Below are 25,901 nucleotides of genomic sequence, written 5' to 3' on the forward strand. Positions count from 1 at the left end.
CAATTTTAATCAACAAAAACGATGATGACCCATTATACATTAGACATATTATTTTGTATTCCAACAGTTGAACGTTTTAAAAAATTGATGCATGTCCGTACATTCGTGGCCAAAGTACATGTCGAATATTTGTTGCTGTGTGAAATGTGTAAAATAGCTCAGTGGTTAAAGCACGACACTTCAGCTTAAGTTGTGGAAGTAAGCTTTTTAAGTTGTGGGTTCGATATTACCAACATTTAAGGCACTTCTGTCTCGTCGTTTGTTAAGGATCGACATGTGAACCTGAGATGAAAATAATTGAATAGTCAAAAATATTGTCTAAACAGACAGTAATAGTGTTTCTTGTGTTAATAAAGTTATTTTAAACATATGTATATGAGTTCGTTTCCATGGTAACGAACTTCAAACATAAGCATATTAAACAAGTTTAAATAGGAATAAAAATATCTGTGCAAGTCAAAAAACTATATAATTAAAAACCACACTGTCAACTTTAAAGATTACATTTCCTTTGTAAATTATGAAAATATAGTGGAAACATTTTTATATATGGATTTTTTTTTCATCATCACTTCTCATAAATCAACAATCTTAGTTCGAATTTTCTCTGTTCAGCTAAAAAGTGACCTTTTTTTAGCCTAACCTATGATAGAAATAAGTCATAAAATAATACTTCTTATAATTACACCCAATTTTTTAAAACAATTATTTAAAGATATGACATATAGCAACAAATTAATGGGGGGAAAAACATATGTTCCTGGATTAGAAAAAAAAGATATGAACGTCCAAATCTCCTCTGACCTATTTTAAAATAGCTGTATATAAACCTATTGATGTGAAATTTAAGTTGTAAAACTTTGCTGCGAATGGATAATTTTTTACAAAAACTTATATTGTATGTCTACTGAAGTTTTTTTTAAAGAAAAGAAATTAGAATTGTGTTCGAATATCATTAGTAATTAAGGTTTTAGTCCAAATTTCCTCTGTTCTAAATCTAAAAAATTACACTTTGAGCATTAGAAAAGTTTTATTAGCAAAAACTTTTTTTTGTCAAGTTGACATACAACTCGGACAACGTAATAGTTGGTACTATTCTCGGATCCAAGGACAATGACGTCATTCCAGAAGAAGAGTGGGCAAACTACATGTTGTCAGTCTCGGAAGGCATCACAGCGATGATAAAGGACATGCGGACACTCTTGTAACGTTACTCTGTTTACATTTGTGTGATTGAAAATGAGCATTCTATGATCTATGAACATTAATTGCGTTTTGTATGGAAGTAATTGTATATATGTGTTCGTGATAATATTATGCTTGAAATTTAAGCACTCTTAATTGTAAAAACCTTGCACCAAACACTTGTTTGATAGATTTAATCTCTAACACATAGAGGAAATAAAGAATGTCTGTCTGTCTGTCTGAATATGAAGATATGACTTAGTTTGTTTATAATATTGTATTTGAGATATACTGGTATGTCGAAGAATTTATTTAATGATTTTAGGGTGCCAACAACCCCAAAACAATGTTTTATAGGTGTATGCGACTTTCAATGCTTCATGAATAGTGCAAACAAAAAAGTGCTTCGTGAATAGTGCAAACAAAAGAGAAAAACTATGCTTATATTTTTCACATGAAGTTTATTTAAATTGCTTTAAAGACTAACTGAAACATCAGTCTGTCAAAATATACTTGATATAATAATAACAAAGCAAAATCTGCTTAGAATATCCTCTGGCTAATTAGAATAATATTAAGATTATTTCAAAATATATGGTGTTGAAAAGTAGGAAGATCATACAAATTGTTTCCAAATTCACATAGAATTGCAGGTTAGAAGTCATGATGGTAATATTAATTACAATACCAGTAATTTCAATTACAATATTTGCACAGTACAAGATTTTTTCATTGACCATTAAAAAAAAAATTCTCAACTTTAAAATCATATGCTCATATGTCACTTCAGTAATTATACAGTAACTGACTGTACACAAGATCTGACAGTAAATGTTATATCCAAATTATAATTATCATACAGTCATGAACAACATTATGTTTACACTCTTCTAGTAATTCTGTTATACATTGCAAGTTATGAAATCCAATTTGCAACATCATCACAGTTTTAATATGATATCAGCTCAACTAATATTTGAATGCACAATCTGCATTCAAGTTATGCAGCTGAATAAATACACATTTACATGTAAAAGGAGAATCTTCTATCTGCAAACAATCTAAAAGCTATAACAAAATTACATAATTTTAAGTTGCAGAATCTATACAATATATGACAACTTTCTATATCCAAACTCTGATCTTTCAACCAATTAAGAAAATTAATCACTATTAAATATCAATTCAATGCTTCAGTTATATAAAACTTAAAAGTAAAAAAATTCGAGGCAGCATCATTTCAATAAAATATCTGAACTGATTCATAATAATTCATAGTCAAACCACAATCTGTATGATTATGTGACCTCCTGACCCTTTAAAAAATCCACACAAAAAATTGTACCAGTATAAGTGCACTTTAGTTCCTTCATATAAAAAAAAGTATTTGCAAATACAAAAATGTGATAAATCTGAATACAGTATACATTTTACATGATTTTTAAAAAGCACAACTATTATTATACTACTCTTCTGAAGAATGCATGTACTGAGATAAGGATTGAATAATCATCTTTGACTTGGTCACTCTCTGACTTTTGAGTTTTCACAAATTTCAGACAAGAGGTTTTCCAAACCCTGTTGGCCATCTCTTTTAAAGGTTAAAATGATATGGGAAAGAGACAGTCCACTATTAGCTATTTTGGAGGCCATACATTTTGAAATTAATTTTTTTTTATTGAACCAAAGGAAGCAGTGAATCACAACGGGGCTTTGCATCCTTTCTGAACCTAAAAATCGACACAACAGATGGCAATGAAAAAGAAAAGCTGGAATTGACAATTATGCTGGGCTCTTATAATCTTCTCTACAAATCTAGATAAAGCAATAACATCTTGCAAGGAATCATGAGCATTGTATTAATCCTCAAACACTGTTTTATATACTTTAGGTTGGGAGTAAGATGGCAAGTTAGGAAGACATTCTTTAAAAAGAGGAAGAGTATCAATTACACCAATTACTCCAGTTGACATGAATTTAAGCTTTCGAACAAATTGTTATTTTCTATTGCTGAAAGTAATACTGGAATGTCAAAAGATTTACAGTTATGACCAACTAAAACCACTTTCTCTAACTTTGCCAAAAACATAAAAAGTTTCTGTAAAGCCGGTTGGATTCTGGAGTATTCAACTTCCTTGTTACTGTGGTACATTTTCCCGTTTTCAAACTGTATACCTGTAACTGTTGAAGCAGCAGGAGAAATTTTCTTTCCAGGCTTAATATAACAGTTGAAAATTTCTTCATTAGAGTCTACACTAATTGACAACTGTATGATATGGGAGTCACGACCTGAAAAAGTTCAAAAATGAATTTGCATAACTGAGGAAGTGGATTAAATATTTTATTCTTTGAATTTGAAGCAATCATATATCATGGCAAGTGTCGAACCATGCATTCCTTGGACAAATTAATACATGTAATACAAATTAAACTAACAGCACTTATGACGCGTTTAGTTAAATATGGTTTGTGATCGACTTAGGTTTTTTTCATGGTCAGTAAATTTATGTATTAAGTTGAAAAATCATACCAGGATAATTGAATGCATGTATATTTATTAAATTTCCATTAAAGTTGAATAATTCATACCAAGTCCAGTTGTTTCAACATTAAAAAAGGCAAAATAACATTCAATCAGTTGCTCTATCTCAATAGGTTGGTATTCAGGTTGTAAAAGAGGTGCTGGTATCCTCTGAATATCAGTGGATAGGTGATCCACTAATGAACATCCTGACTGGTATGAAGTCCCTTCTCTCACCTCTGAGCTTGCATTTCTTTTGTACCTGTTATGAACAGAATTATCTATTTAATATATGTGCATACATCTTCCAGCATATCTTTTATTTCAAATAGTTTACCATAAAGAATGCTAACTTTGGAACTATAATGAAACTCAGTCATCAGATCATTAATATAAGTCCTTAATAACTCATTATTACTTCGTCGATTTCTTTGCTAGTCTTTTTAGCTCACCTGAGCCAAAGGCTCAAGTGAGCTTTTCTGATCACAATTTGTCCGTTGTCTGTCGTCGTTGTCGTCGTCGTCGTTGTAAACTTTTCACATTTTCATCTTCTTCTCAATAACCACTGGGCAGATTTCAACCAAATTTGGCACAGAGCACCACTAGGTGAAGGGGATTCAGGTTTGTTCAAATGAAGGGCCACGCCCTCTTTAAAGGGGATACAATTGAGAATTATTGAATTTTTTTTGGTATTTTTCAAAAATCTTTTTCTCAAAAACTACTCGGCCTGAAAAGCCTAAACTTGTGTGGAGGTATCCTCAGGTAGTGTAGATTCAAGTTTGTTCAAATCATGGTCCCCGAGGGTAGGGAGGGGCAACAGGAGGGGGTTCAAGTTTTACATAGGAATATATATAGAGAAAATATTTAAAAATCTTCTTCTCAAAAACTATCAGGCCAGAAAAGCTCAAATTAAAATGGGAGCATCCTCAGATAGTGTAGATTCAAGTTTGTTCAAATCATGGTCCCCGGGGTTAGGGTGGGGCCACAATTGGGGGATCAATTTTTACATAGGAATATATAGAGAAAATCTTTAAAAATCTTCTTCTCAAAAACTATTAGGCCAGAAAAGCTCAAATTAAAGTGGAAGCATCCTCAGGTAGTGTAGATTCAAGTTTGTTCAAATCATAGTCCCCGGGGGAAGGGTGAGGCCACAATAGGGGAATGGATTTTTACATAGGAATATATAGAGAAAATCTTTAAAAATCTTCTTCTCAAAAACAATTAGGCCAGAAAAGCTCAAATTAAAGTGGAAGCATCCTCAGGTAGTGTAGATTCAAGTTTGTTCAAATCATAGTCCCTGGGGGTAGGGTGGGGCCACAATGGGGGGATCAAGTTTTACATAGGAACATATAGAGAAAATCTTTAAAAATCTTCTTCTAAAAAAGTATTAGGCCAAAAAAGCTCAAATTTGAGAAGAAGCCTCCTCAGATAGTGTAGATTCAAGTTTGTTCAAATCATGGTCCCCAGGGGTAGGGTGGGGCCACAATTAGGGGATAAATGTTTAAACATGAATAAATAGAGAAAATCTTTAAAAAAAATTCTTTTAAAAACGATTTGGCCAAGAAAGCTCAAATTGGCGTGAAACCATCCTCAGATAATGTAGATTCAAGTGTGTGGGGGTAAGGTGGGGCCACAATGGGGGATAAATTTTTATATATAAAGAAAATCTTTAAAATTCTTCTTCTAACTATTAGGCCAGGAAAGCCCAAATTTAAATGGACGCATCCCCAGATCGTATAGATTCAAGTTTGTTGAAATAATAGTCCAGGGATATGGTGAGGCCACAATCGGGGATGAATTTGTACAAAGAAAATCTTTAATAATCTTCTTTTTAAAGACTATTTGGCCAAAAAAGCTTAAACTTTTGTAGAGGCATCCTCGCGTAGTGTAAATTCATGTTTGCAAAATCACAGTCCCTAGTGATAGGGTGGGGCCGTGATGGCGGTTTGAATTTTCACATAGGAATATATAGAGAAAATCTTTAAAAATATTCTGGGAAAGTTTTCGGTCTAAAACTCAGTACTTAGTGTGAAAGCACAGGTTATGCAGATTTAAGTTTGATGAAACCATGATTCCCTAGAGAAAAATGGGGCCACGAAATGGAAGGGGTGGGGTATATAGGATAAGAGAAAAATCTTCTTACAGGTACAACAACAAAAGGGGCTTGGTATTTACCCCCAAAAAAAGAGGTGGATAAAAATTGGCAGATTTTCTAAAAAAATTTAAGCAATATCTACTGTACTTATTTGTCAAGATATTTTGATACTGTAATGCTAATTTGATCAGAATTAAGACAATGGTTGCTCAGGTGAGCGATGTGGCCCCTGGGCCTCTTGTTTTCTTGAACTTGTGGGAGTTGGCAACAGCTCTTTGCTTTATACGCTGGGAATCTCTAAGGCAAGGCGCTCAGTGAAGAAACCTGATGAAAGCCCCAATGAACGATTCACCTACAAAATGAATATTTCATTTTCATTTTCTTTATACTAGCTCCTAATTGTTGCTTATAAAAATATAGTATAGCAGTGGCACATTTTGCCATGATAAAGTTGCAATATTCAAAAACTCTAATATATGTATGACTTAAAACTTGAACTTACACTGACAAGGTACTTATGGCCATTGTTCTTTTGTGCGACACAAGCAGCAACTTTGTAGGAAAGGTTTCCCGAAGAACTGAAATGAACGTTATTTGGAGCCTTAGCTGCCACCATGTGATTGAAACTTTCGTTTCCTTGTGTGATTCCAAGAGATGAGAGCTTATTACTATGACCAGCATAAGCGGTAAAAACTTTCTCCAGATATGACTGCAGATGTTTGGTTGACAAGGGGTTTTCTATGAGGGAACGATTTGTATTGGCAATCTGGGTTACCGATTTAATAAATCTGCACCATCGAGATGAACAGCAATGATGGTCTCCGAATGGATGTTTTGAGAGTGCATCAAGATCAGATGAAATCTGTGAAGGATTCTTCTTTCCTTGAGCAATGTAGTCAAAACATCTCTTGAGATATTTGATAACTTTCACTGTTAGCATTGGGTGTTGTTTTTTTAGTGCATACAGAGAGTTTCCCAGCAGCTTACGTATGTGATTCTTGTCAGATATCTTCTCAATCTTCTTCATTAACATTTGCACGTAAGCGTCCTATAGTGGTAGAATCTTCATTACCAACAACTGCATCAACTGTGAAACCCTTCTCCCCAACATCTTTGACCATCTGGGTGACCATGTCAGTCTTCATCGCTTTAGCACTTCCTTCCCAGTTTTGATAGCAGTCGTGAGGTTTAGGTGGCTCATTTCTTGAAGCTGCTGAAGAACAAACTCTACAATCTTTGGACCGCACAGCATAGTGTATTATCTGTCCTGTCTGTGTGCCTATCATAGAGCAGTGTCCTTGAAAATAAAATAAAAGTAGCTATAAAAATATGTAAGACCCAAATTATGGACAATGAGTTGTATGCTTATAGTTTATCGATATATGAAAGATATATATTATATCAAACATGTTTCTTAGTTTTCAAGGAGTTAAAATTGTTATTACACAATAGATGTTGAGCAATGCGCACGACTGACAAAAACCAATTGCAATAGGTCACATGAGTGACTCAGGTGACTTAAAAATTTAGCTCCATTTTGCCTAAGAGACTGTCATAGGATCTTCCACTCCCTGTTTTCTGCAAGCCTGTATCAACAGCAACTACAAATTTTCCATTTGTCCTAAAATAATAAATCAGGTTTATTAAGGAATGAATTTGATTTTGAAATATGTTATACGATATAACATAACTTGGGACAGTTTACGCTTTATAAACCACGAAGCGTCACTATAAGTAATACCCCCGTGAATATACAAAATAAGCAAAGTCAACAATTATTTCTGGGTATTAAGACTTTATATGTATAGTGCTAGTGTTATTAAGACTGTATATGTATGGTGCTAGTGTTTTATGGCTGTTTATGTATGGTGCTAGTGTTATTATGGCTGTATATATATGGTGCTTGTGTTATGTATGGTGTAAGTGTTATTAAGACTGTTTATGTATAGTGCTAGTGTTATTATGGATGTATATTTATGTTGCTAGTGTTATGTATGGCTCTAGTGTTGTTTTTGCTGTATATGTATGGTGCTAGTGGTATTGTGGCTGTTTATGTATGGTGCTAGTCTTATTAAGACTGTATATGAATGGTGCTAGTGGTATTATGGCTGTATATGTATGGTGCTAGTGTTATTATGGCTGTATATGTATGGTGCTAGTGTAATGCATGGTGCTAGTGTTATTATGGCTGTATATGTATGGTGCTAGTGTTATGTATGATACTAGTGTTATTAAGACTGTATAGGTATGGTGCTAGTGTTGTTATGGTTGTATATGTATGGTTTTAGTGTTTTTATGGCTGTATATGTATTGTTTTAGTGTTATTATAGCTGTATATATATGGTGTTAGTGTTATGTATGGTATTGGTGTTATTAAAACTCTATATGTATGGTGCTAGTGTTATTATTGCGTATAAATATGGTGCTATTGTTGTGTATGGTGCTAGTGTTATTATGGTTGTATATGTATGGTGCTAGTGTTATTATGGCTGTATATGTATGGTGCTAGAGTTATTTAGACTGTATATGTATGGTGCTAGTGTTATTATGGCTGCATATGTATGGTTCTAGTGTTATTATGGCAGTTTAAATATGATGCTAGTGTTATTTTGGCTGTATATGTAAGGTGCCAGTGTTATGTATGGTGCTAGTGTTATTAAGACTGTATATGTATAGTGCTAGTGTAACTATGGTTGTATATGTATGGTTTAGTGTTATTATGGCTGTTTATATATGGTGCTTGTGTTATGTATGGTGTTAGTGTTATTAAGACTGTATATGTATTGTGCTGGTGTTATTATGGCTGTATATATAAGGTGCTAGTGTCATCTATGGCGCTAGTGTTATTATCGCTGTATATGTATTGTGCTAGTGTTATTATGGCTGTATATGTTATTTTTTAGTGTTACTATAGATGTATATATATGGTGCTTGTGTTATGTATGGTGTTAGTGTTATTAAGACTGTATATGTATGGCGCTAGTGTTATTATGGCTGTATATGTATGGTGCTAGTATTATGTATGATGCTAGTGGTATTAAGACTTTATATGTATAGTGCTAGTGTTATTAAGACTGTATATGTATGGTGCTAGTGTTTTTATGGCTGTTTATGTATGGTGCTAGTGTTATTATGGCTGTATATATATGGTGCTTGTGTTATGTATGGTGTAAGTGTTATTAAGATTGTTTATGTATAGTGCTAGTGTTATTATGGCTGTATATATATGGTGCTAGTGTTATGTATGGCTCTAGTGTTATTGTCGCTGTATATGTATGGTGCTAGTGTTATTAAGACGGTATATGTATGGTGCTAGTCTTATTAAGACTGTATATATATGGTGCTAGTGGTATTATGGCTGTATATGTATGGTGCTAGTGTTATTATGGCTGTATATGTAAGGTGCGAGTGTAATGTATGGTGCTAGTGTTATTATGGCTGTATATGTATGGTGCTAGTGTCATGTATGATACTAGTGTTATTAAGACTGTATATGTATTGTGCTAGTGTTGTTTTGGTTGTATATGTATGGTTTTAGTGTTATTATAGCTGTATATGTATTGTTTTAGTGTTATTATAGCTGTATATATATGGTGCTTGTGTCATGTATGGTATTAGTGTTATTAAGACTGTATATGTATGGTGCTAGTGTTATTATTGTGTATATATATGGTGCTATTTTTATGTATGAAGCTAGTTTTATTATGGCTGTATATGAATGGTGCTAGTGTTATGTGTGGTGCAAGTGTAATTATGGCTGTGTATGTATTGTGCTAGTGTTATGTATGATGCTAGTGTTATTAAGACTGTATATGTATGGTGCTAGTGTTATTAAGACTGTACATGTATGGTGCTAGTGTTATTATGGCTGTATATGTATGGTGCTAGTGTTATTATGGCTGTATATGTATGGTGCTAGTGTTATGTATGGTTTTAGTGTTATTATGGCTGTTTATATATGGTGCTCGTGTTATGCATGATGCTAGTGTTATTATCGCTGTATATGAATGGTGCTAGGGTTATTATGGCTGTTTATGTATGGTGCTAGTGTTATTAAGACTGTTTATGTATGGTGCTAGTGGTATTATGGCTGTATATGTATGGTGCTAGTGTTATTATGGCTGTATATGTATGGTGCTAGTGTTATGTATGGTTTTAATGTTATTATGGCTGTATATGTATGGTGCTAGTGTTATGTATGATGCTAGTGTTGTTAAGACTGTATATGCATGGTGGTAGTGTTATTATGGCTGTATATGTATGGTGCTAGTGTTATTTATGGTGCTAGTGTTATTAAGTGTGTATATGTATGGTGCTAGTGTTATTATGGCTGTTTATGTATGGTGCTAGTGTTATCATGGCTGTATATGTATGGTGCTAGTGTTATGTATGGTGCCAGTGTTATTTAGACTGTATTTGTATTGTGCTAGTGTTATTATGGCTGTTTATGAATGGTGCTAGTGTTATTATGGCTGTTTATGTATGGTGCTAGTGTTATTAAGATTGTATATATATGGTGCTAGTGTTATTATGGCTGTATATGTAAGGTGCTAGTGTAATGTATGGTGCTAGTTTTACATTGCGCTGTATATGTATGGTGCTAGTGTTATATATTATACTAGTATTATTAAGACTGTATATGTATTGTGCTAGTGTTGTTTTGGTTGTATATGTATGGTTTTAGTCTTATTATGGCTGTATATGTATTGTTTTAGTGTTATTATAGCTGTATATATATGGTGCTTGCGTTATGCATGATATTAGTGTTATTAAGACTGTATATGTATGGTGCTAGTGTTATTATTGTGTATATATATGGTGCTATTTTTATGTATGAAGCTAGTTTTATTATGGCTGTATATGAATGGTGCTAGTGTTATGTGTGGTGCTAGTGTAATTATGGCTGTATATGTATGGTGCTAGTGTTATTATGGTTGTATATGTATGGTGCTAGTGTTATTATGGCTGTATATGTTTGGTGCTAGTGTTATTATGGCTGTATATGTATGGTGCTAGTGTTATGTATGGTTTTAGTTTTAATATGGCTGTATATGTATGGTGCTAGTGTTATGTATGATGCTAGTGTTATTAAGACTGTATATGCATGGTGGTAGTGTTATTATTGCTGTATATGTATGGTGCTAGTGTTATGTATGGTTTTAGTGTTAATATGGCTGTTTATATATGGTGCTCGTGTTATGCATGATGCTAGTGTTATTATCGCTGTATATGAATGGTGCTAGGGTTATTATGGCTGTTTATGTATGGTGCTAGTGTTATTAAGACTGTTTATGTATGGTGCTAGTGGTATTATGGCTGTATATGTATGGTGCTAGTGTTATTATGGCTGTATATGTATGGTGCTAGTGTTATGTATGGTTTTAATGTTATTATGGCTGTATATGTATGGTGCTAGTGTTATGTATGATGCTAGTGTTATTAAGACTGTATATGCATGGTGGTAGTGTTATTATGGCTGTATATGTATGGTGCTAGTGTTATTTATGGTGCTAGTGTTATTATAAAGTGTATATATGCATGGTGCTAGTGTTATTATGGCTGTTTATGTATGGTGCTAGTGTTATTATGGCTGTATATATATGGTGCTAGTGTTATGTATGGTGCCAGTGTTATTAAGACTGTATTTGTATTGTGCTAGTGTTATTATAGCTGTTTATGAATGGTGCTAGTGTTATTATGGCTGTTCATGTATGATACTAGTGTTATTAAGACTGTATATGTATGGTGCTAGTGTTATTATGGCTGTTTATTTATGGTGTTAGTGGTATTATGGCTGTATATGTATGGTGCTAGTGTTATTAAGACTGTATATGTATGGTGTTAGTGTTATTAAGACTGTATATGTATGGTGCTAGTGTTATTATGGCTGTATATATATGGTGCTAGTGATATGTGTGGCGCTAGTGTTATCATCGCTGTATATGTATGGTGCTAGTGTTATTATGGCTGTTTATGTATGGTGCTAGTGTTATTTAGACTGTATATGCACGGTGCTAGTCGTATTATGGCTGAATATGTATGGTGCTAGTGTTATTATGGCTGTATATGTATGGTGCTAGTGTTATGTATGATGCTATTGTTATTAAGACTGTATATGCATGGTGGTAGTGTTATTATGGCTGTATATGTATGGTGCTAGTGTTATTTATGGTGCTAGTGCTATTAAGTGTGTATATGTATGGTGCTAGTATTATTATGGCTGTTTATGTATGGTGCTAGTGTTATTATGGCTGTATATATATGGTGCTAGTGTTATGTATGGTGCCAGTGTTATTAAGACTGTATTTGTATTGTGCTAGTGTTATTATGGCTGTTTATGAATGGTGCTAGTGTTATTAAGGCTGTTTATGTATGGTGCTAGTGTTATTAAGACTGTATATGTATGGTGCTAGTGGTATTATGGCTGTATATGTATGGTGCTAGTGTTATTATGGCTGTATATGTATGGTGTTAGTGTTATTAAGACTGTATATGTATGGTGCTAGTGTTATTATGGCTGTTCATGTATGGTGTTAGTGTTATTAAGACTGTATATGTATGGTGCTAGTGTTATAATGGCTGTATATATATATGGTGCTAGTGATATGTGTGGCGCTAGTGTTATCATCGCTGTATATGTATGGTGCTAGTGTTATTATGGCTGTTTATGTATGGTGCTAGTGTTATTTAGACTGTATATGCATGGTGCTAGTCGTATTATGGCTGAATATGTATGGTGCTAGTGTTATTATGGCTGTATATGTATGGTGCTAGTGTTAATATGGCTGTATATGTATGGTGCTAGTGTTATTATGGCTGTATATGTATGGTGCTAGTGTTATTATGGCTGTATATGTATGGTGCTTGTGTTATGTATGGTTTTAGTGTTATTATGGCTGTATATGTATGGTGCTAGTGTTGTTATGGTTGTATATGTATGGTTTAAGTTTTATTATTGCTGTATATTAATGGTGCTGATGTTGTGTATGGTGTAAGCGTTATTAAGACTGTATATATCTGGTGCTAGTGTTATTATGGTGTATATATATGGTGTTAGTGTTATGTATGGCGCTAGTGTTATTATCGCTGTATATGTATGGTGCTAGTGTTATGTATGGTGCTAGTGTTATTAAGACTGTATATTCATGGTGCTAGTGTTTATATGTTTTTTGTAATTTTGTTAATTAGATTATGATTAATTTCAGGTCTTTTAAAATTTTATTAGTCATTGATGCGCAGCTCTAGAATACGCTGGCATCATTTTACTTTGAGTTCACATTTCATCTTGTCCCAAAACGACATGCGCACTATGATTTTATTTTAAATTTTCGCTGTAACCAAATCATGTTTTATGCAAATAAGAAAAAAGTTTGTGAAAATCTAAATGCATTCCTATTTGATTTTTTTTTTATTTGAGAAGTCCTCATCCTTGGGATTCTTATTTCAATAGTATGTTGATTTTACTTTATCATTTTTACATTGCGCTGCATATGTCGAAATTATGAACAAGTATACTTTAATTAATACAAAATTTGAAATCGAAAATTTAATTTAATGTAAATTATTTGAATCCTTTGTGGCACAAACAACTCCCTGTGTCTTCGATTTACTGAATGCCACTTGTCTATGCTATTTAGGGACAATAACCCTTGTATATCCTACATGTATTTAAGAATCAATTTGGTGCTAGTGTCTCACAGGTCACATAAACATGGTGCATTTAATTTTAATTCTTTATCTCATTTTCAAAAACTTGTTTTGAAATATATGAAAAAGAGATTGTGGAAATCAGGATTGTTTATTGAGTATTATGATAAGTATTATAAGTCTTTCTACAGTCTTTCATTCAGTAAAACAAACATATACATGTATACTGTCATCTTTTCAAACTACTAAAAAGTAATTAAACTTAATGATACCACTAGTTGGCATTCAGTCAAGATGGCAAGTAAAGTGGCAGACAATGATAAACCTAGTTTATCGGTTGTGAAACTATGATTAGCTTATTTTTTTTTATTTGGCGTGACATATATACCCCCCCCCCCCCCCCCCCTCACACCTCCCGAGATGTCAAGATCGAGGGCTTGTATGATGATTTAATGATATACAGCGACCTCAGCTAATATAGGATGCGATATAAAAATTGCCATGTAGTAATCCAAAAATATTTCATTCATAGTATACGAAATATTTTACCTGTATACTTTATAGTTACAAATCATTTTTGTTCTGCTTGCAACATTTCCCGGTGAAACCGACATGTCAAACTGAGATACACAGGTACACCAATACTTTCCTTTTCAATGAAAAAAATATACGCTTAATTATAAGTTGATATATTTATATATATTCATGACATTAATACACGGATGTCTAGTAAGGCTAACGTTTAGAGAAAATGAAAGCGGAAAATAAACAGAATTTTGGCGCATGCGCAGTGAAGATGGTGCTTAGGCTGGTGCTAAAATAGTAATATAGAAGACTACATGAAATGTCGTCTGGGTCGAAAAAAAGACGCACGGAGTCAGAGGGAGACGTGGAAAAGGAGTTGTTAGATGCCTTGATTCAAATTTGTGCTGACATGAATGATTCAAGTATTATCCTTACTCCGTTAAAAATAGAATGCTGTAACGCAACATCGTCGCATGCTGCATCGTTTTCCAAGGCATTTTGTGATACAAAACCCTACGATACTCGTGTCTTATTTGGCGATGTGTTCCGAAATGGCATATCGATTTTAAGAGATTTTGAAGTGAGTAAAAAGATTCCTAAGGAAAAACAAACGCTTTTTGTCTTTAATAAACTGATGGATCTTCTAAAAGGCGGTAAGTTACGTTAAATTTTTAAAATCATGTCCATTTTGCAAGTACTCTTACATGTATACCATGTTTACTTTTAAAATAATAAAATATTATATGTGTCCATCTTTCCGCATGGGTGTTTAAAAAAAAAGTTCGAAATGATATGCATCCCTGAAGTTGGGTTTAAAGAAAGTGTTTCTGTATTGAAAATGATATATTTTATTCAAAGCACGGTTATAATTGCCTCCTTCTTTGGACTCTTAACTTTCGATTCCTATCATCAGTGCAAGTGGACAACAGCTGCAGCTAATAAAAAAAGCGTTCTTTATATTAACGTATTCAAAATTATCTATACATCATAGAAATCAATGTTCATTCAGTTGTAAAGTTCAATAGTTATGTAAAGGACTATATATGATAAGGGCCTAAAATGGCCCCCTAAAATGAACATCATCATTTTACTATCATTCTTTGTTTTCTTAGTACAGATATGTATGTGATGTGTTTACATAATATTCATTTTGGTTCAAGTGCCCACAATTTAGAAATATGACATTGTAAATACAGCCTTTTCCCGCCATTTTTTGCATTTTTAGCGTAAAACAGCTTGTTTTCAAGCAGTTTTTCATTCCGAAAACAGAGAGCGCATTCTTGAACAAATAAAATATTTTAATCAGAGATGTATCTAGCCAAGACTAATAAGTGACAAAAAATTGTTTCTTGTTCAAGCATGCGCTCTATATTTTCCATTCGTAAATAGATAAGAAAAATGTAAATTTTTGGCTGATTTTGATTGAATTATAGAAATGGCGTCACTTCTGACGTCATATACTGCCAGTAAGTGCAAATAAATCAAATGAATAGATGAAAAATATATTTTATATCAACTCTTCTAAAAAGTTAGTTAACATTTTATTGTACCCGAAACACTTAAAAAATGGCGATTTATGGGGGCCAAATTTAACTCTTATCATTTATAGTTCTTTCTTAAAAAACTGGCTACTTGTTCCTAAAATAGTGAAATTTTGTATATTTTGATTAAAATTACATAGTAATCCTTCATCTCTCAACAAATGAGCATCAGTTTTCATTAAGAACTCGTAAAACGGAAGAAAATCATACCAAGTTTAATAATAATCTATAGTCGCATTGCACTTGAACTTTTGCATTTAAATTCTCAATCTGGAAGGTCTGTCAAATCAATACACATTTCAAACGCACAAGTGATCCCAAAAGGGGAGGGAACTCTTTAAGCAATAACTCTTCTGATATAGGCGCGATCTCATTTTTTCACCTAATCCAAATTAATTTTAAGACATATTTCAACAGTTAATTATGTAAATGGTTATTTAAACATAGTTTTTTCTGTTTTATTAGCTCACCTGAGCTGAAAGCTCAAGTGAGCTTTTCTGATCACATTTTGTCTGTCGTCCGTCTGTCTACCGTCCGTCTGTCTGTCCGTAAACTTTTTACATTTTCAACATCTTCTCAAGAACCACTGAGCCAATTTCATTCAAACTTAACAAAAAGCATCCCTAGCCTAAGGGGATTCAAAGTTGTGAAAATTAAGGACCAGACCCTCTTACAAGGGGAGATAATTAAGAATTAATGAAAATTTTCGAGAAATTTTCAAAAATCTTCTTCTCAAGAACCATTTGGCCAGGAAAGCTGAAACTTGTGTGGAAGCATCCTCAGGTAGTGTAGAATCAAAGTTGTGAAAATCATGACCCCCCGGGGGTAGGATGGGGCCACAATGGAGGGTCGACTTTTTACATAGGAATATATTGAGTAAATCTTTCAAAATCTTCTTCTAAGAAACCGTTAGGCCAGGAAAGCTGAAACTTGTGTGGAAGCATCCTCAGGTAGTGTAGATTCAAAGTTGTAAAAATCATGACCCCCGTGGGGGGGGGGGGGGGGATAGGGTGGGGCCACAATGGGTGGGGGGGGGTCAACTTTAAAAATTACATAGGAATATATAGAGTAAATCTTCTTCTCAGAAACTAATTATTAGCCATGAAAACTGGAACTTGTGTGGAAGCATTCTCAGGTAGTGTATATTTAAAGTTGTGAAAATCATTACCCCCAGGGGTAAAGTGGGGCCACAATTGGGGATCAAATTTCTACATATTAGGAATATATAGAGTAAATCTTTAAAAATCATCTTCTCAGAAACTAATAAGCCAGAAAAGCTGACACTTGTTTGGAAGCATCCTCAGGTAATGTAGATTTAAAGTTGTAAAAATCATGATTCCTTGAAAAATCTTCTTCTCAGAAACTAATCAGCCAGGTGATTATTTAATAAAGTTTAGATTTTGGCTTCTGGATGATATCTGGACGATTGGGTCTTACAAGGGGTTCAGAGTTCGATGTAGGTTTATGTCCCATTTATAAACATTTTGAGAGCTGCAATGCTCAATATGTGATATTACTATAAAATCATCCTGTTAGAAAAGGGAGTAATGATAATAAACATAAGAATATCCAGTGGAAAAAATTATTTTTATTTATACAGGATCTACATGTATTATACTACATTGTATTATGACTCCATTAAGCTGATTTTATCATACCTACTGTTCCTCAGGTGAGCAATGTGGCTTATGGACCTCTTGTTCTGGTGGGAATTATATTTTAAAAACTCTGTTTTACCTCCTTATATTATAATATTTTCTGCTTTATAGAGATAGGGTCCATGCAATGATAAATTTATTATTTACCCTTCCATTAAGAATGGTGAACCAGTGTGGTGCACTGAAAGATCTATCACACTCTTAAAAAAGAATGGTTTTTAAGGCGTCGAGCTAATGCTCGGCAGCCTTCTAGCGATCGTCTGGATTGGCAATCGTCCAAAAATTCACGCGCTGCACCGCCTTTTAAATGCGCATAAGAAATAAGTTCCTAAAAGTATTAAACGTATTACAAGATTATTTTTCCATTTATTCAACTAAATTGTGTACAAAAAACCCAACTTTGCCTCCCTGGTGATTGACAACTCATTGCATAAGAATAAATTTGCTTAATCAAGAAATGGCAGATGAATACAATCAGGCCTAAGTGTTAAGATTCACTAGATATTATTTTAGTTTATCGCTTACATTTTAATTGGAGACCGTGCCCGATAGAAATAACATTTTAGATGTAAATTTATTTGTTATCGGGCACGGTCTACAAAATAAATGTAAGCGATAAACGTATCTAGTAATTTCGCTGCAAAAATAAACTCGATAATGCATTTAGTTTGGTCGAGCATTTTAGATAGCACGTGTTGTGGATTTGTTTGTAAACAACCATACCATAAGAAATCTTGTTTCAAACGGGAATTGAAGTAAATAAATGTATGTTTTATTATTATAATTAGGGACACACTGTTAATGTATTCAAATTATGAACCTGTGAAAGTTGTTCAAAGACTGTTTGAAGCAGAAAGAAACAAATTATTTTTGAACTTTGAAATTTCTTCGATTTTTGCAATTATGATGAGTTATTGTATTAAAAAAGCACCACTACCTATTTTATAAGAAAATATACTGATTTTTGTTTTTAAAGCAGCAGAAAACATAATTCATTTACTTTCTATTCTAAGTCTAGTATCATTTGATATGAGTATTAGTACAGAAATTCAAATTATTGGTATCATTCTATATATAAAAAAAATGTCAGCTCGACGCCTTTGTGGCCGTTCCGGCCTTTGATTATTAATTAAGGAATATTGATGGGTATAGAATAAATAAAAGCATGTATTTCCACTTGGGGACATTTGTGTTTATTATTACTATGTTTATTATTGTGTGTGCCAACAAAACCATAAAAAGGTATGTCAAAAGTCATTATCACAAATTAATCCTTCTTGATCGATTTTTTGTAACAGATAGACGCCTCAATCTCTCTGATCCTCTGAAATTTCGGTCCATGTCAGGAACTGAACTGACAGTACTTGTGGCCAATCATCTGTTGGGAAAATTAGCAACATCTTCCTGCTATCTGGTTGACAAAAATTGTAATGGAAAAAAAGGGGATCAATGTTTTTGTGGAGAAGATTCTTGTACAATGACAGGAACCTATGGTGATACCAGTATAGGTGAGGTTAATTATATCTATCATTTTTAGCCATTAGAATTTTTTTTAAAATAGTGTTCTTTTTAAGGATGAAAAGTTTATAATGTGTTTGAGTTACTAAATATATATATAAATCAATACAAAAATAACATGAAAATTTAATCAGAGTTTAAGTAGTGACCATTACAAAAAATGTGTGCATTACTTTTCTTTTTCAATTGAAAAAATGTGGAAAAGCGTTCTTGTAAGAGAAAAAATAATTTTAAAAAATTCTGGAATAGATTTCTATCCAAATTGAAATATAATACTTATATGATGATTTGAAGTAATATCATTTAAAAAATCATTGAATTTGTGTTTTTGGGGGCACATGTCAAAGTGTGATGACATTATTTTTCTTCAATTGTTTATGAAAAGTACTGTGCAAATTCTAAGAAAAAGGCTTTGTACATCATTTCTTAAGCTTTGTCCATACTAAAGGTATGCTTAATTAGCTTAAGTGATTTTTAAGCGCTAATCGTACGCAGTAAGCAAAGTGCTTATTGGCATTGCTTTTCGGGGATGCCACTTCCGAATAAGTGCCACCTATAATCATCTAAAAATAATCTGATGACTCAAAATCTAATAATAGAATGCAAAGAAGTACTCAGCTTCTGTATCGGTGTAAAGGCAAATGTAGCAGCACACAAATTATCACAATATTTTTTAGCTCACCTGAGCTGATCATGAATTCCAGGGGTACGGTGAAGCAACAATTGGGGGTCAAATTTTTTACAAAGGAATGTATTTAGAGAAATATCTTTAAAAATCTTCTTCTCTAGAACCAATTGGCCAGAAAAGCTGGAACTTGCGTTGAAGCATCCTCAGATAGTGTAGATTCAAGTTTGTTCAAATCATGATCCCCAGGGGGTATAGTGGGGCCACAATTGGGGGTCAAATTTTTTGCATAGGAATATATAAATAGAGAAATATCTTTAAAAATCTTCTTCTCAAGAACCAATTGGCCAGAAAAGCCGTAACTTGCAAGGAAGCATCCTCAGTGTAAATTCAAGTTTGTTCAAATCATGATCCCCTGGTGTTCAATGGGGCCACAATTTGGGGGTCAAGTTTTTACATAAGAATGTAAAGAGAAATATCTTAGTTTTGAAAATCAATTGATCAGAAAGCGGTTACTTGAGTGAAAGCGTTCTCAGGTAGTGTTATATATATAGAGATAAATCTTAAAATAATGAAATAAAAAAGGATGAAACTATAAAGGTGGGGGATCAAATTTTTACATTGGAAATAAATTTGATCATTCTCAAAAATATTAAGTATATTGTATTACTAATATGCAATCATATTGACATTTGTTGATTCTCAGTTGTTTAGACTGTGGACCTGGATAATTATTGGGCCACACGTAAGGTTCAAAGTTTGATGTAGGTTTATATTTAGCTGATTTTATTATGTCTAGTGTTGTTCAGGTGAGCAATGTGGCCCATGGGCCTCTTGTTTTCTTAAACATCAAAGATTTAAAATAAGAGAATATTTATCAGTGCATTTAAAAGGTCAAAGAGCATACGTAGTTGTGTAAACAGCATGTTGCGATGGGGTTTCATTCATAAGTACACAGGCTGTGATGTTGGTAAAATAGGCTAGCTTAACATTCAATAGACATAAAGTAGATATCTATAACATAGCGGCTATGCACGCATCACGGTTATTGAATGCAGTTCTGGATATTGTTTGCAGTTCAATTTATACAAAAAAAGCAATATCTTGGCTATATATATGACGTATATTAACTTTTCAATTTATTCATAATTACACATGTAGTATAATGCTATTATTTTTTGCTCTTGTAGGGACAGCTTATCGCTTTTCAGGACCTTCAATACTTTGATTATTAATAACAACAAATTTTTAGTATTTTCTTCACTTGGATTTTGTTATTATTTTTTCACATTTTGCAAGTTAGATACGCAATATATTTCAGCCAATGTACTTGTCCTTAAATAAATGTCATTCCTGTTACCAGGTTGTAAAATAAAGAATAAATTGATTACAATATAATCAAACTCTTCTAAATTATACAAATATAGTCCACTTTATTCATTAAGTTTGATGGTAGGGAAAATATAACCCGTTCACATCAAATAAATGAAAAAAATTTCTCTCAGAGGAATCACTGCATGGTTATCTTCCCCAAGTGTCAATACTGTTACCAATGTAACTCCCTAAATAAACAAGAAATTTACCTCTTTTAACTTGCAAAGCTTATCAATAGCATACCACTCTAGTGTCCATTTAGAATCTGAATATCAGCAGTAGTTGTCTATATAATTTACTGTACAATATATAGTGATTTTGTCATTTCTGTTACTGTCATTTCTGTTACCTAATTTAAAGGTACCAGGAAGGACACAAATGGTTACAGTAATGACATGATGGGATAGTTTGACATTATTTGTGTGCAAATAACTTGTTTTAAGCACATCAAGTATGTTTGATAACGTTAGACACATCAAATATAGATATTGAATTTAGAAGCAATCATATTATTCAATAAGCTTATCATAAACACTTCTGTGATTGGTAACAGGAATGACAAGTAACAGCAATGACATTTCATTTTGTATAATGTATAATATAGGAATATATGGTAATTAGAATAAAATATCATATATAATTTCCATCATATATACATTTTGGTATACAAATCATAAAAACGGTTTAAAGAAATGATTTATGTAAAGAAAGTTGATTCAGGTGTCAGGTCCTCATCCGTCGGCAGACGTGGTGCCGGGTGGCAATTATTTTTACACTATGGAAAATGTAAATATATAATTATTTAATCTCTATCAAAAATCAAAATTTAAAAAAAACCCACTAAAAACCCCACAAATTATCTAAGGCAAGTATCAAAGTTTATACTGAAATAGCTACATGTATAGTACACACATTACAGATGTTTGATCCACCTGTAATGTTTTAAATTTTGAATTTACCAGGTGGCATTAAAAACAAAATTTACAACATGACAACTTAATTCATGTTGTAAATTTTGTATTTACTGCCACCCGGTAAATTCAAAGTGCTTTCTAGATCTGGTCACAAACCTTATAATATAAATTAATGTCGAAAATCAATTCTTACCCCTTTATAAACATTCACATTAAGGACAGTATGGACAAATCTTGCAGCAATATCACTTAGCTAATAATGCATGTAAAACATATTGGACGTCCAATACCCCGTCTCAAATAATGTTTAGACCAGTTGGGCTATTGGCTCAACAGTCCAATTTCCTTATTATTGACATATACGGACAGTATGTGTTTGTGAAACGATACCCTGTAAAGCATTTTATGGCCAAGATTAGTCTTACAAGAGTAGGCTAGAATCCAGGATCAATGTTGTATTAAACATTTAAAATATTACATGGTGATGTTCACTAAATTGAAATAAAAACTCTAACCCCTCAAGGTTATAGCAAAATAGAACAAAATCCAAGGTGAAATCATGAATTACAAATGAAATACAAAAAATTGGTTTGCGACGCTAGGGAATAAATCTGCGATGTTCGTGTATGAAAGCTCAACCACCCACCGTGAAAGCTTTTGTTTCAACTGAGACAATGTAATTACTATCGGGCTCGATATTTCTAGTCATTAATATAAGCGATAATGCTTTATAATAAATAAAATTCGACGTCATTTGAATGTTTAACTATGGGAAGATTTTAGTTGGAATTAAAGAGATGAGATTGACGCGCGGGCGCACTGACGCGCTGAATACAATTAGCCTATTTACGTATCTCGACTCAATACGAAGGAATGCGCTATTTAAAAAGTGTCTTCAAATCTCAAGGCACCGTTAATTACGAGTTAAATGTTAGCCATTTTTGGGTATAGCAAGGTGAACGCACTTTGAGTGCACGGTGAGCGCACAATGAACACACAGAAAAATTTGAAAGTAGAACATTTCAGAGACTGTATGATGTCCATGAAGCCCTCAACCAAAATTGTAAAATTCATAGCTGGTTCAGGGGTTTAGGCCCTAACGTGAGAACAATGTGGCCAATTATGAAAATGTGTATATCTTCTCTACTCCCATATGTAAAGCAGGGTAGGGAATAGATAATTAGAGATTTTTCTGACTCTTGCCTTCCCCCTCCCCAATTTATGAATTGATATTTGCAAACGTCAATCAAAGCGGGGGAGGAGTCTCAGATAAGGGTTTAGACTCAAACTTAACATGCAAACATGAGACTCCCTGACAGGTCCATTCAAGGGTGAAGGTACTCAAGTGACCATCAAAGCATGTTGGTCTATTTTTTCCTGTCGAAGTAATTCATTTCTATTCTTAGTCTTTTCTCTGCCACTTGCTCTGTTGACAGAATATGGCATATTTGAAAGAATGACAATCAGTTAGATTACCTATTTGTAACTTCCTTTCTTTGATTCTTGCTGACACCAACTTCATGTAAGTTTTCAGCTATATATTATCATTCTCTCACCAGAGGTCGTGCTACACAAGTTTCGCTTACACCTCTGTTAACGCCGGAAAAATAGTCTGTCACATGATCAAAACAAGCATGGCGAGCACATGGCATTGTTGATTCGTTTCTTCTGTACAATCAGCTTGAAGAGTCATCGACGGGCGAAGACTTTGAGGACACGTTTAAAAACATCACATGAGATGACATTGCTGCTGATTAATGTAAAATCATCGATAAATCGGTAGCGTACAGAAACTGATTTTTCAAACATCTGTCAAACTAGATCATGTGATCATATTTTAATTTTTACCTCTGCAAAATAGTTCTTCCAGTAACTTTGAATTAAAAATAAATAAAGGCGTTAAAGATTTAAATTTAATTATTTATAATCATATTCATAGATAAAAGGAATAACTACATAGATTTTAATTACATTTTGCCCATCTTTTAAGTTTGTACAAGAATCTTGTACATCGGGCGTTGACAGAGGTGTAAGCGAAACTTGTGTAGCACGACCTCTGGTGAGAGAATGATATATTATTGCAACGAGTAACACTCTAGTGGAAAGGTAAAAACTTCTTATTTTACTACTTTTCAGGAAATCCAGAGGTGTGGCATGGAAATTTAGATATCATCATCAACAATGATTTGGCAGTGGAATCACTTGATGAGCAGCCAGATACTCCAGAGACCCCTGGTGAAAAATCTCCTGTTGAAGTGAAATTGAAGGCTTCTTTGATAGAAAACCCACAAATCATTGCACAAACCATTGTTTTTTCTTTTCTCCAGAAAAAAAGACACCCAAATCGTGATCATTTTTTAACCCCATGCATTGGAATAGGAAGTTCTGAGCTTATAGTTATGCTTTATGATTCAGAACATGATGTTTTGCTTGAGAGTTCTACTATACCCCTCTTTGAGAATGAATTGTCATGTAGGTTTTCTTACTGTGCAATTCTTGTTTGTTGGTTAACAGTTAACTACAGATATTTTTGTAGTGGTCTAACTGAAAGATACAAAATGTTCAAAAGCAACTTCTTTAACATTGCCAGAGAGAAAATCAATGTGTATGAACACAAACTGCAATTTCGGAATGTCAGGAGCAGTAATTTTTCTAAGCTTATAGACCCTCCTGTTAAAGTGAAAGCTTATATTTCATCATTTATGCATGAAACCCATAAAATGCTATTCGAAAATTACGCAAAGTTGAATAAATCTGATGAAGAAAGTTCAAATGAAATAAATGAAAGTGATTCTGCAGGAAGTTGAATAGACATCTAGCCCACCTTAAAAAAATGTTTATAATGTGAACAAAACCCATTGCTTTTAATCTTTTGGAGTTTAAGGGTCCCGAAAAAAAAAGAACCCAGAGGTCCACATTTGTCATCTACCTTGATGGATTTTCCAATACTTTTAGTTCCAGTGTATTGTATGCAAATGTCCCTTAATTCGCGGCTTTTAATGATAACACGACATACGATTTTGATCAAAGTGTTGAAGAGTCCATTAAACTAGTGGCAAGTATATATCTAGGTCACTTGACTATGTATGAGTCACACATGAACACTCAAGTTTTTTTCTGATTAAATGTATTCCTTGTTTTTAAAATTTGATGATGGGCAATTGTTTGCAATAAATAAAAAGATATTTGAAATAAACAATTTCAAACATGGCATTATTCACGTTGGAGTAAATATTATGATGATTTTTTATTAAAAATTTCAGATACATAGGAAATGTTGTGAATTATACGTTCTATATGATAGAACAAATTACACTTATGATTTTGTTTGTCATTTTCAAGAACAGCTGTTTGATAAAATACCTCCAGTAATGTTGAACCCTATCATTAATGAAGTCATTTATTAAATAAGGAAAAGTTGTTAATCAGGGTTAGCAATTATTATGCCCCCTTCGAAGAAGGGAGGGCATATTGCGTTGCTGCTGTCTGTCGGCTGGTCTGTCGGTCGGTCGGTCGGTCCACCAACAGTTTCCGTTCATTTTCTTCGCAGAGGATGAACATATTGAAATGATATTTGGTACCCAGGTTTATCATGATAATATCTAGGTCAAGTTCGATATTGGGTACGATCGAGCCATTTTCAACAGAGTTATGGCCCTTGGACGTAGAAAAATTCTAGTTTTTAGCAGTTTCCGTCCATTTTCTTCGCAGAGGATGAACATATTGAAATGAAATTTGGTACCCAGGTTTATCATGATAATATCTAGGTAACGTTTGATATTGGGTATGATAGAGCAATTTTTGACAGAGTTTTGGCCCTTGAACTTAGAAAAATTCGAGTTATTTAAGTTTACGTTCATTTTTTTGTGGATGTTTCCAAGGGAGGGGGGCATAAGTGTTTCATAAACATCTCTTGTTTCTTTTGTTAAACACAGTCTATTGCTGATAGTTTAAAACGTATCTATTCTGTGCCTTTAGTATATTTAGTAGGATAAAATACTGTAAAATTTAAATATTAACAAATCGGATGATTTTGAAATTTTTTTTATTTAAACCAATGTACAATGTATCTTTGAAATAACATTGATTTGTAACCCTTATATACATTGTATGTTCAATAATTGAATTTTTTTGATTTAAACCAGCGTGTTTGTATATAAAACTCCAAATAATGTCATGTTTTAGAACTTCAATGCCTTTTTGTTTTTAGAGTGGGGCTGTGCTCCATATATATTTTTGTCATAGTCTAAATAAGATCAACTGAAGAAAAAACGAAAAAAAAAACCGAATCAATTTTA

General features: G+C 33.2%; 3 protein-coding genes across 3 annotated transcripts; 1 reads left to right on the forward strand and 2 right to left on the reverse strand.

Moving 5' to 3' along the window:
• Positions 1 to 1,746: 1,746 nt before the first annotated feature.
• Positions 1,747 to 4,086, reverse strand: LOC128160870 (uncharacterized). The gene is made up of 3 exons (XM_052824177.1): positions 4,079 to 4,086; positions 3,775 to 3,968; positions 1,747 to 3,474 (listed from the first exon to the last, which is right to left on the reverse strand). The coding sequence occupies exons 1-3, from the start codon at positions 4,084 to 4,086 to the stop codon at positions 3,143 to 3,145; spliced, it is 534 nt and encodes a 177-aa protein (XP_052680137.1). The 3' UTR covers positions 1,747 to 3,142.
• Positions 4,087 to 6,037: 1,951 nt separating this feature from the next.
• Positions 6,038 to 7,086, reverse strand: LOC128157857 (uncharacterized). Its single transcript, XM_052820515.1, has 2 exons — positions 6,304 to 7,086; positions 6,038 to 6,153 (listed from the first exon to the last, which is right to left on the reverse strand). The coding sequence occupies exons 1-2, from the start codon at positions 6,832 to 6,834 to the stop codon at positions 6,082 to 6,084; spliced, it is 603 nt and encodes a 200-aa protein (XP_052676475.1). The 5' UTR covers positions 6,835 to 7,086; the 3' UTR covers positions 6,038 to 6,081.
• Positions 7,087 to 14,224: 7,138 nt separating this feature from the next.
• LOC128159364 (uncharacterized) lies at positions 14,225 to 24,816 on the forward strand. The gene is made up of 3 exons (XM_052822428.1): positions 14,225 to 14,626; positions 18,471 to 18,680; positions 23,740 to 24,816. The coding sequence occupies exons 1-3, from the start codon at positions 14,293 to 14,295 to the stop codon at positions 24,408 to 24,410; spliced, it is 1,215 nt and encodes a 404-aa protein (XP_052678388.1). The 5' UTR covers positions 14,225 to 14,292; the 3' UTR covers positions 24,411 to 24,816.
• Positions 24,817 to 25,901: the final 1,085 nt, after the last annotated feature.

Source organism: Crassostrea angulata, chromosome 8, assembly GCF_025612915.1.
Source record: "Crassostrea angulata isolate pt1a10 chromosome 8, ASM2561291v2, whole genome shotgun sequence".
In the NCBI taxonomy this organism is placed as follows: Eukaryota; Metazoa; Mollusca; class Bivalvia; order Ostreida; family Ostreidae; genus Magallana; species Magallana angulata.

Coding starts and splice junctions, on each gene's coding strand:
- LOC128160870 (XM_052824177.1), bottom strand. Junction 3,475..3,774: donor TGTTGAAACAACTGGACTTG/GTATGAATTATT, acceptor GAACTTTTTCAG/GTCGTGACTCCCATATCATA.
- LOC128157857 (XM_052820515.1), bottom strand. CDS start 6,834: ATGTTAATGAAGAAGATTGAGAAGATATCTGACAAGAATCACATACGT. Junction 6,154..6,303: donor GCCATAAGTACCTTGTCAGT/GTAAGTTCAAGT, acceptor TTCATTTTGTAG/GTGAATCGTTCATTGGGGCT.
- LOC128159364 (XM_052822428.1), top strand. CDS start 14,293: ATGTCGTCTGGGTCGAAAAAAAGACGCACGGAGTCAGAGGGAGACGTG. Junction 14,627..18,470: donor GATGGATCTTCTAAAAGGCG/GTAAGTTACGTT, acceptor TTTTTGTAACAG/ATAGACGCCTCAATCTCTCT. Junction 18,681..23,739: donor CTATGGTGATACCAGTATAG/GTGAGGTTAATT, acceptor ACTACTTTTCAG/GAAATCCAGAGGTGTGGCAT.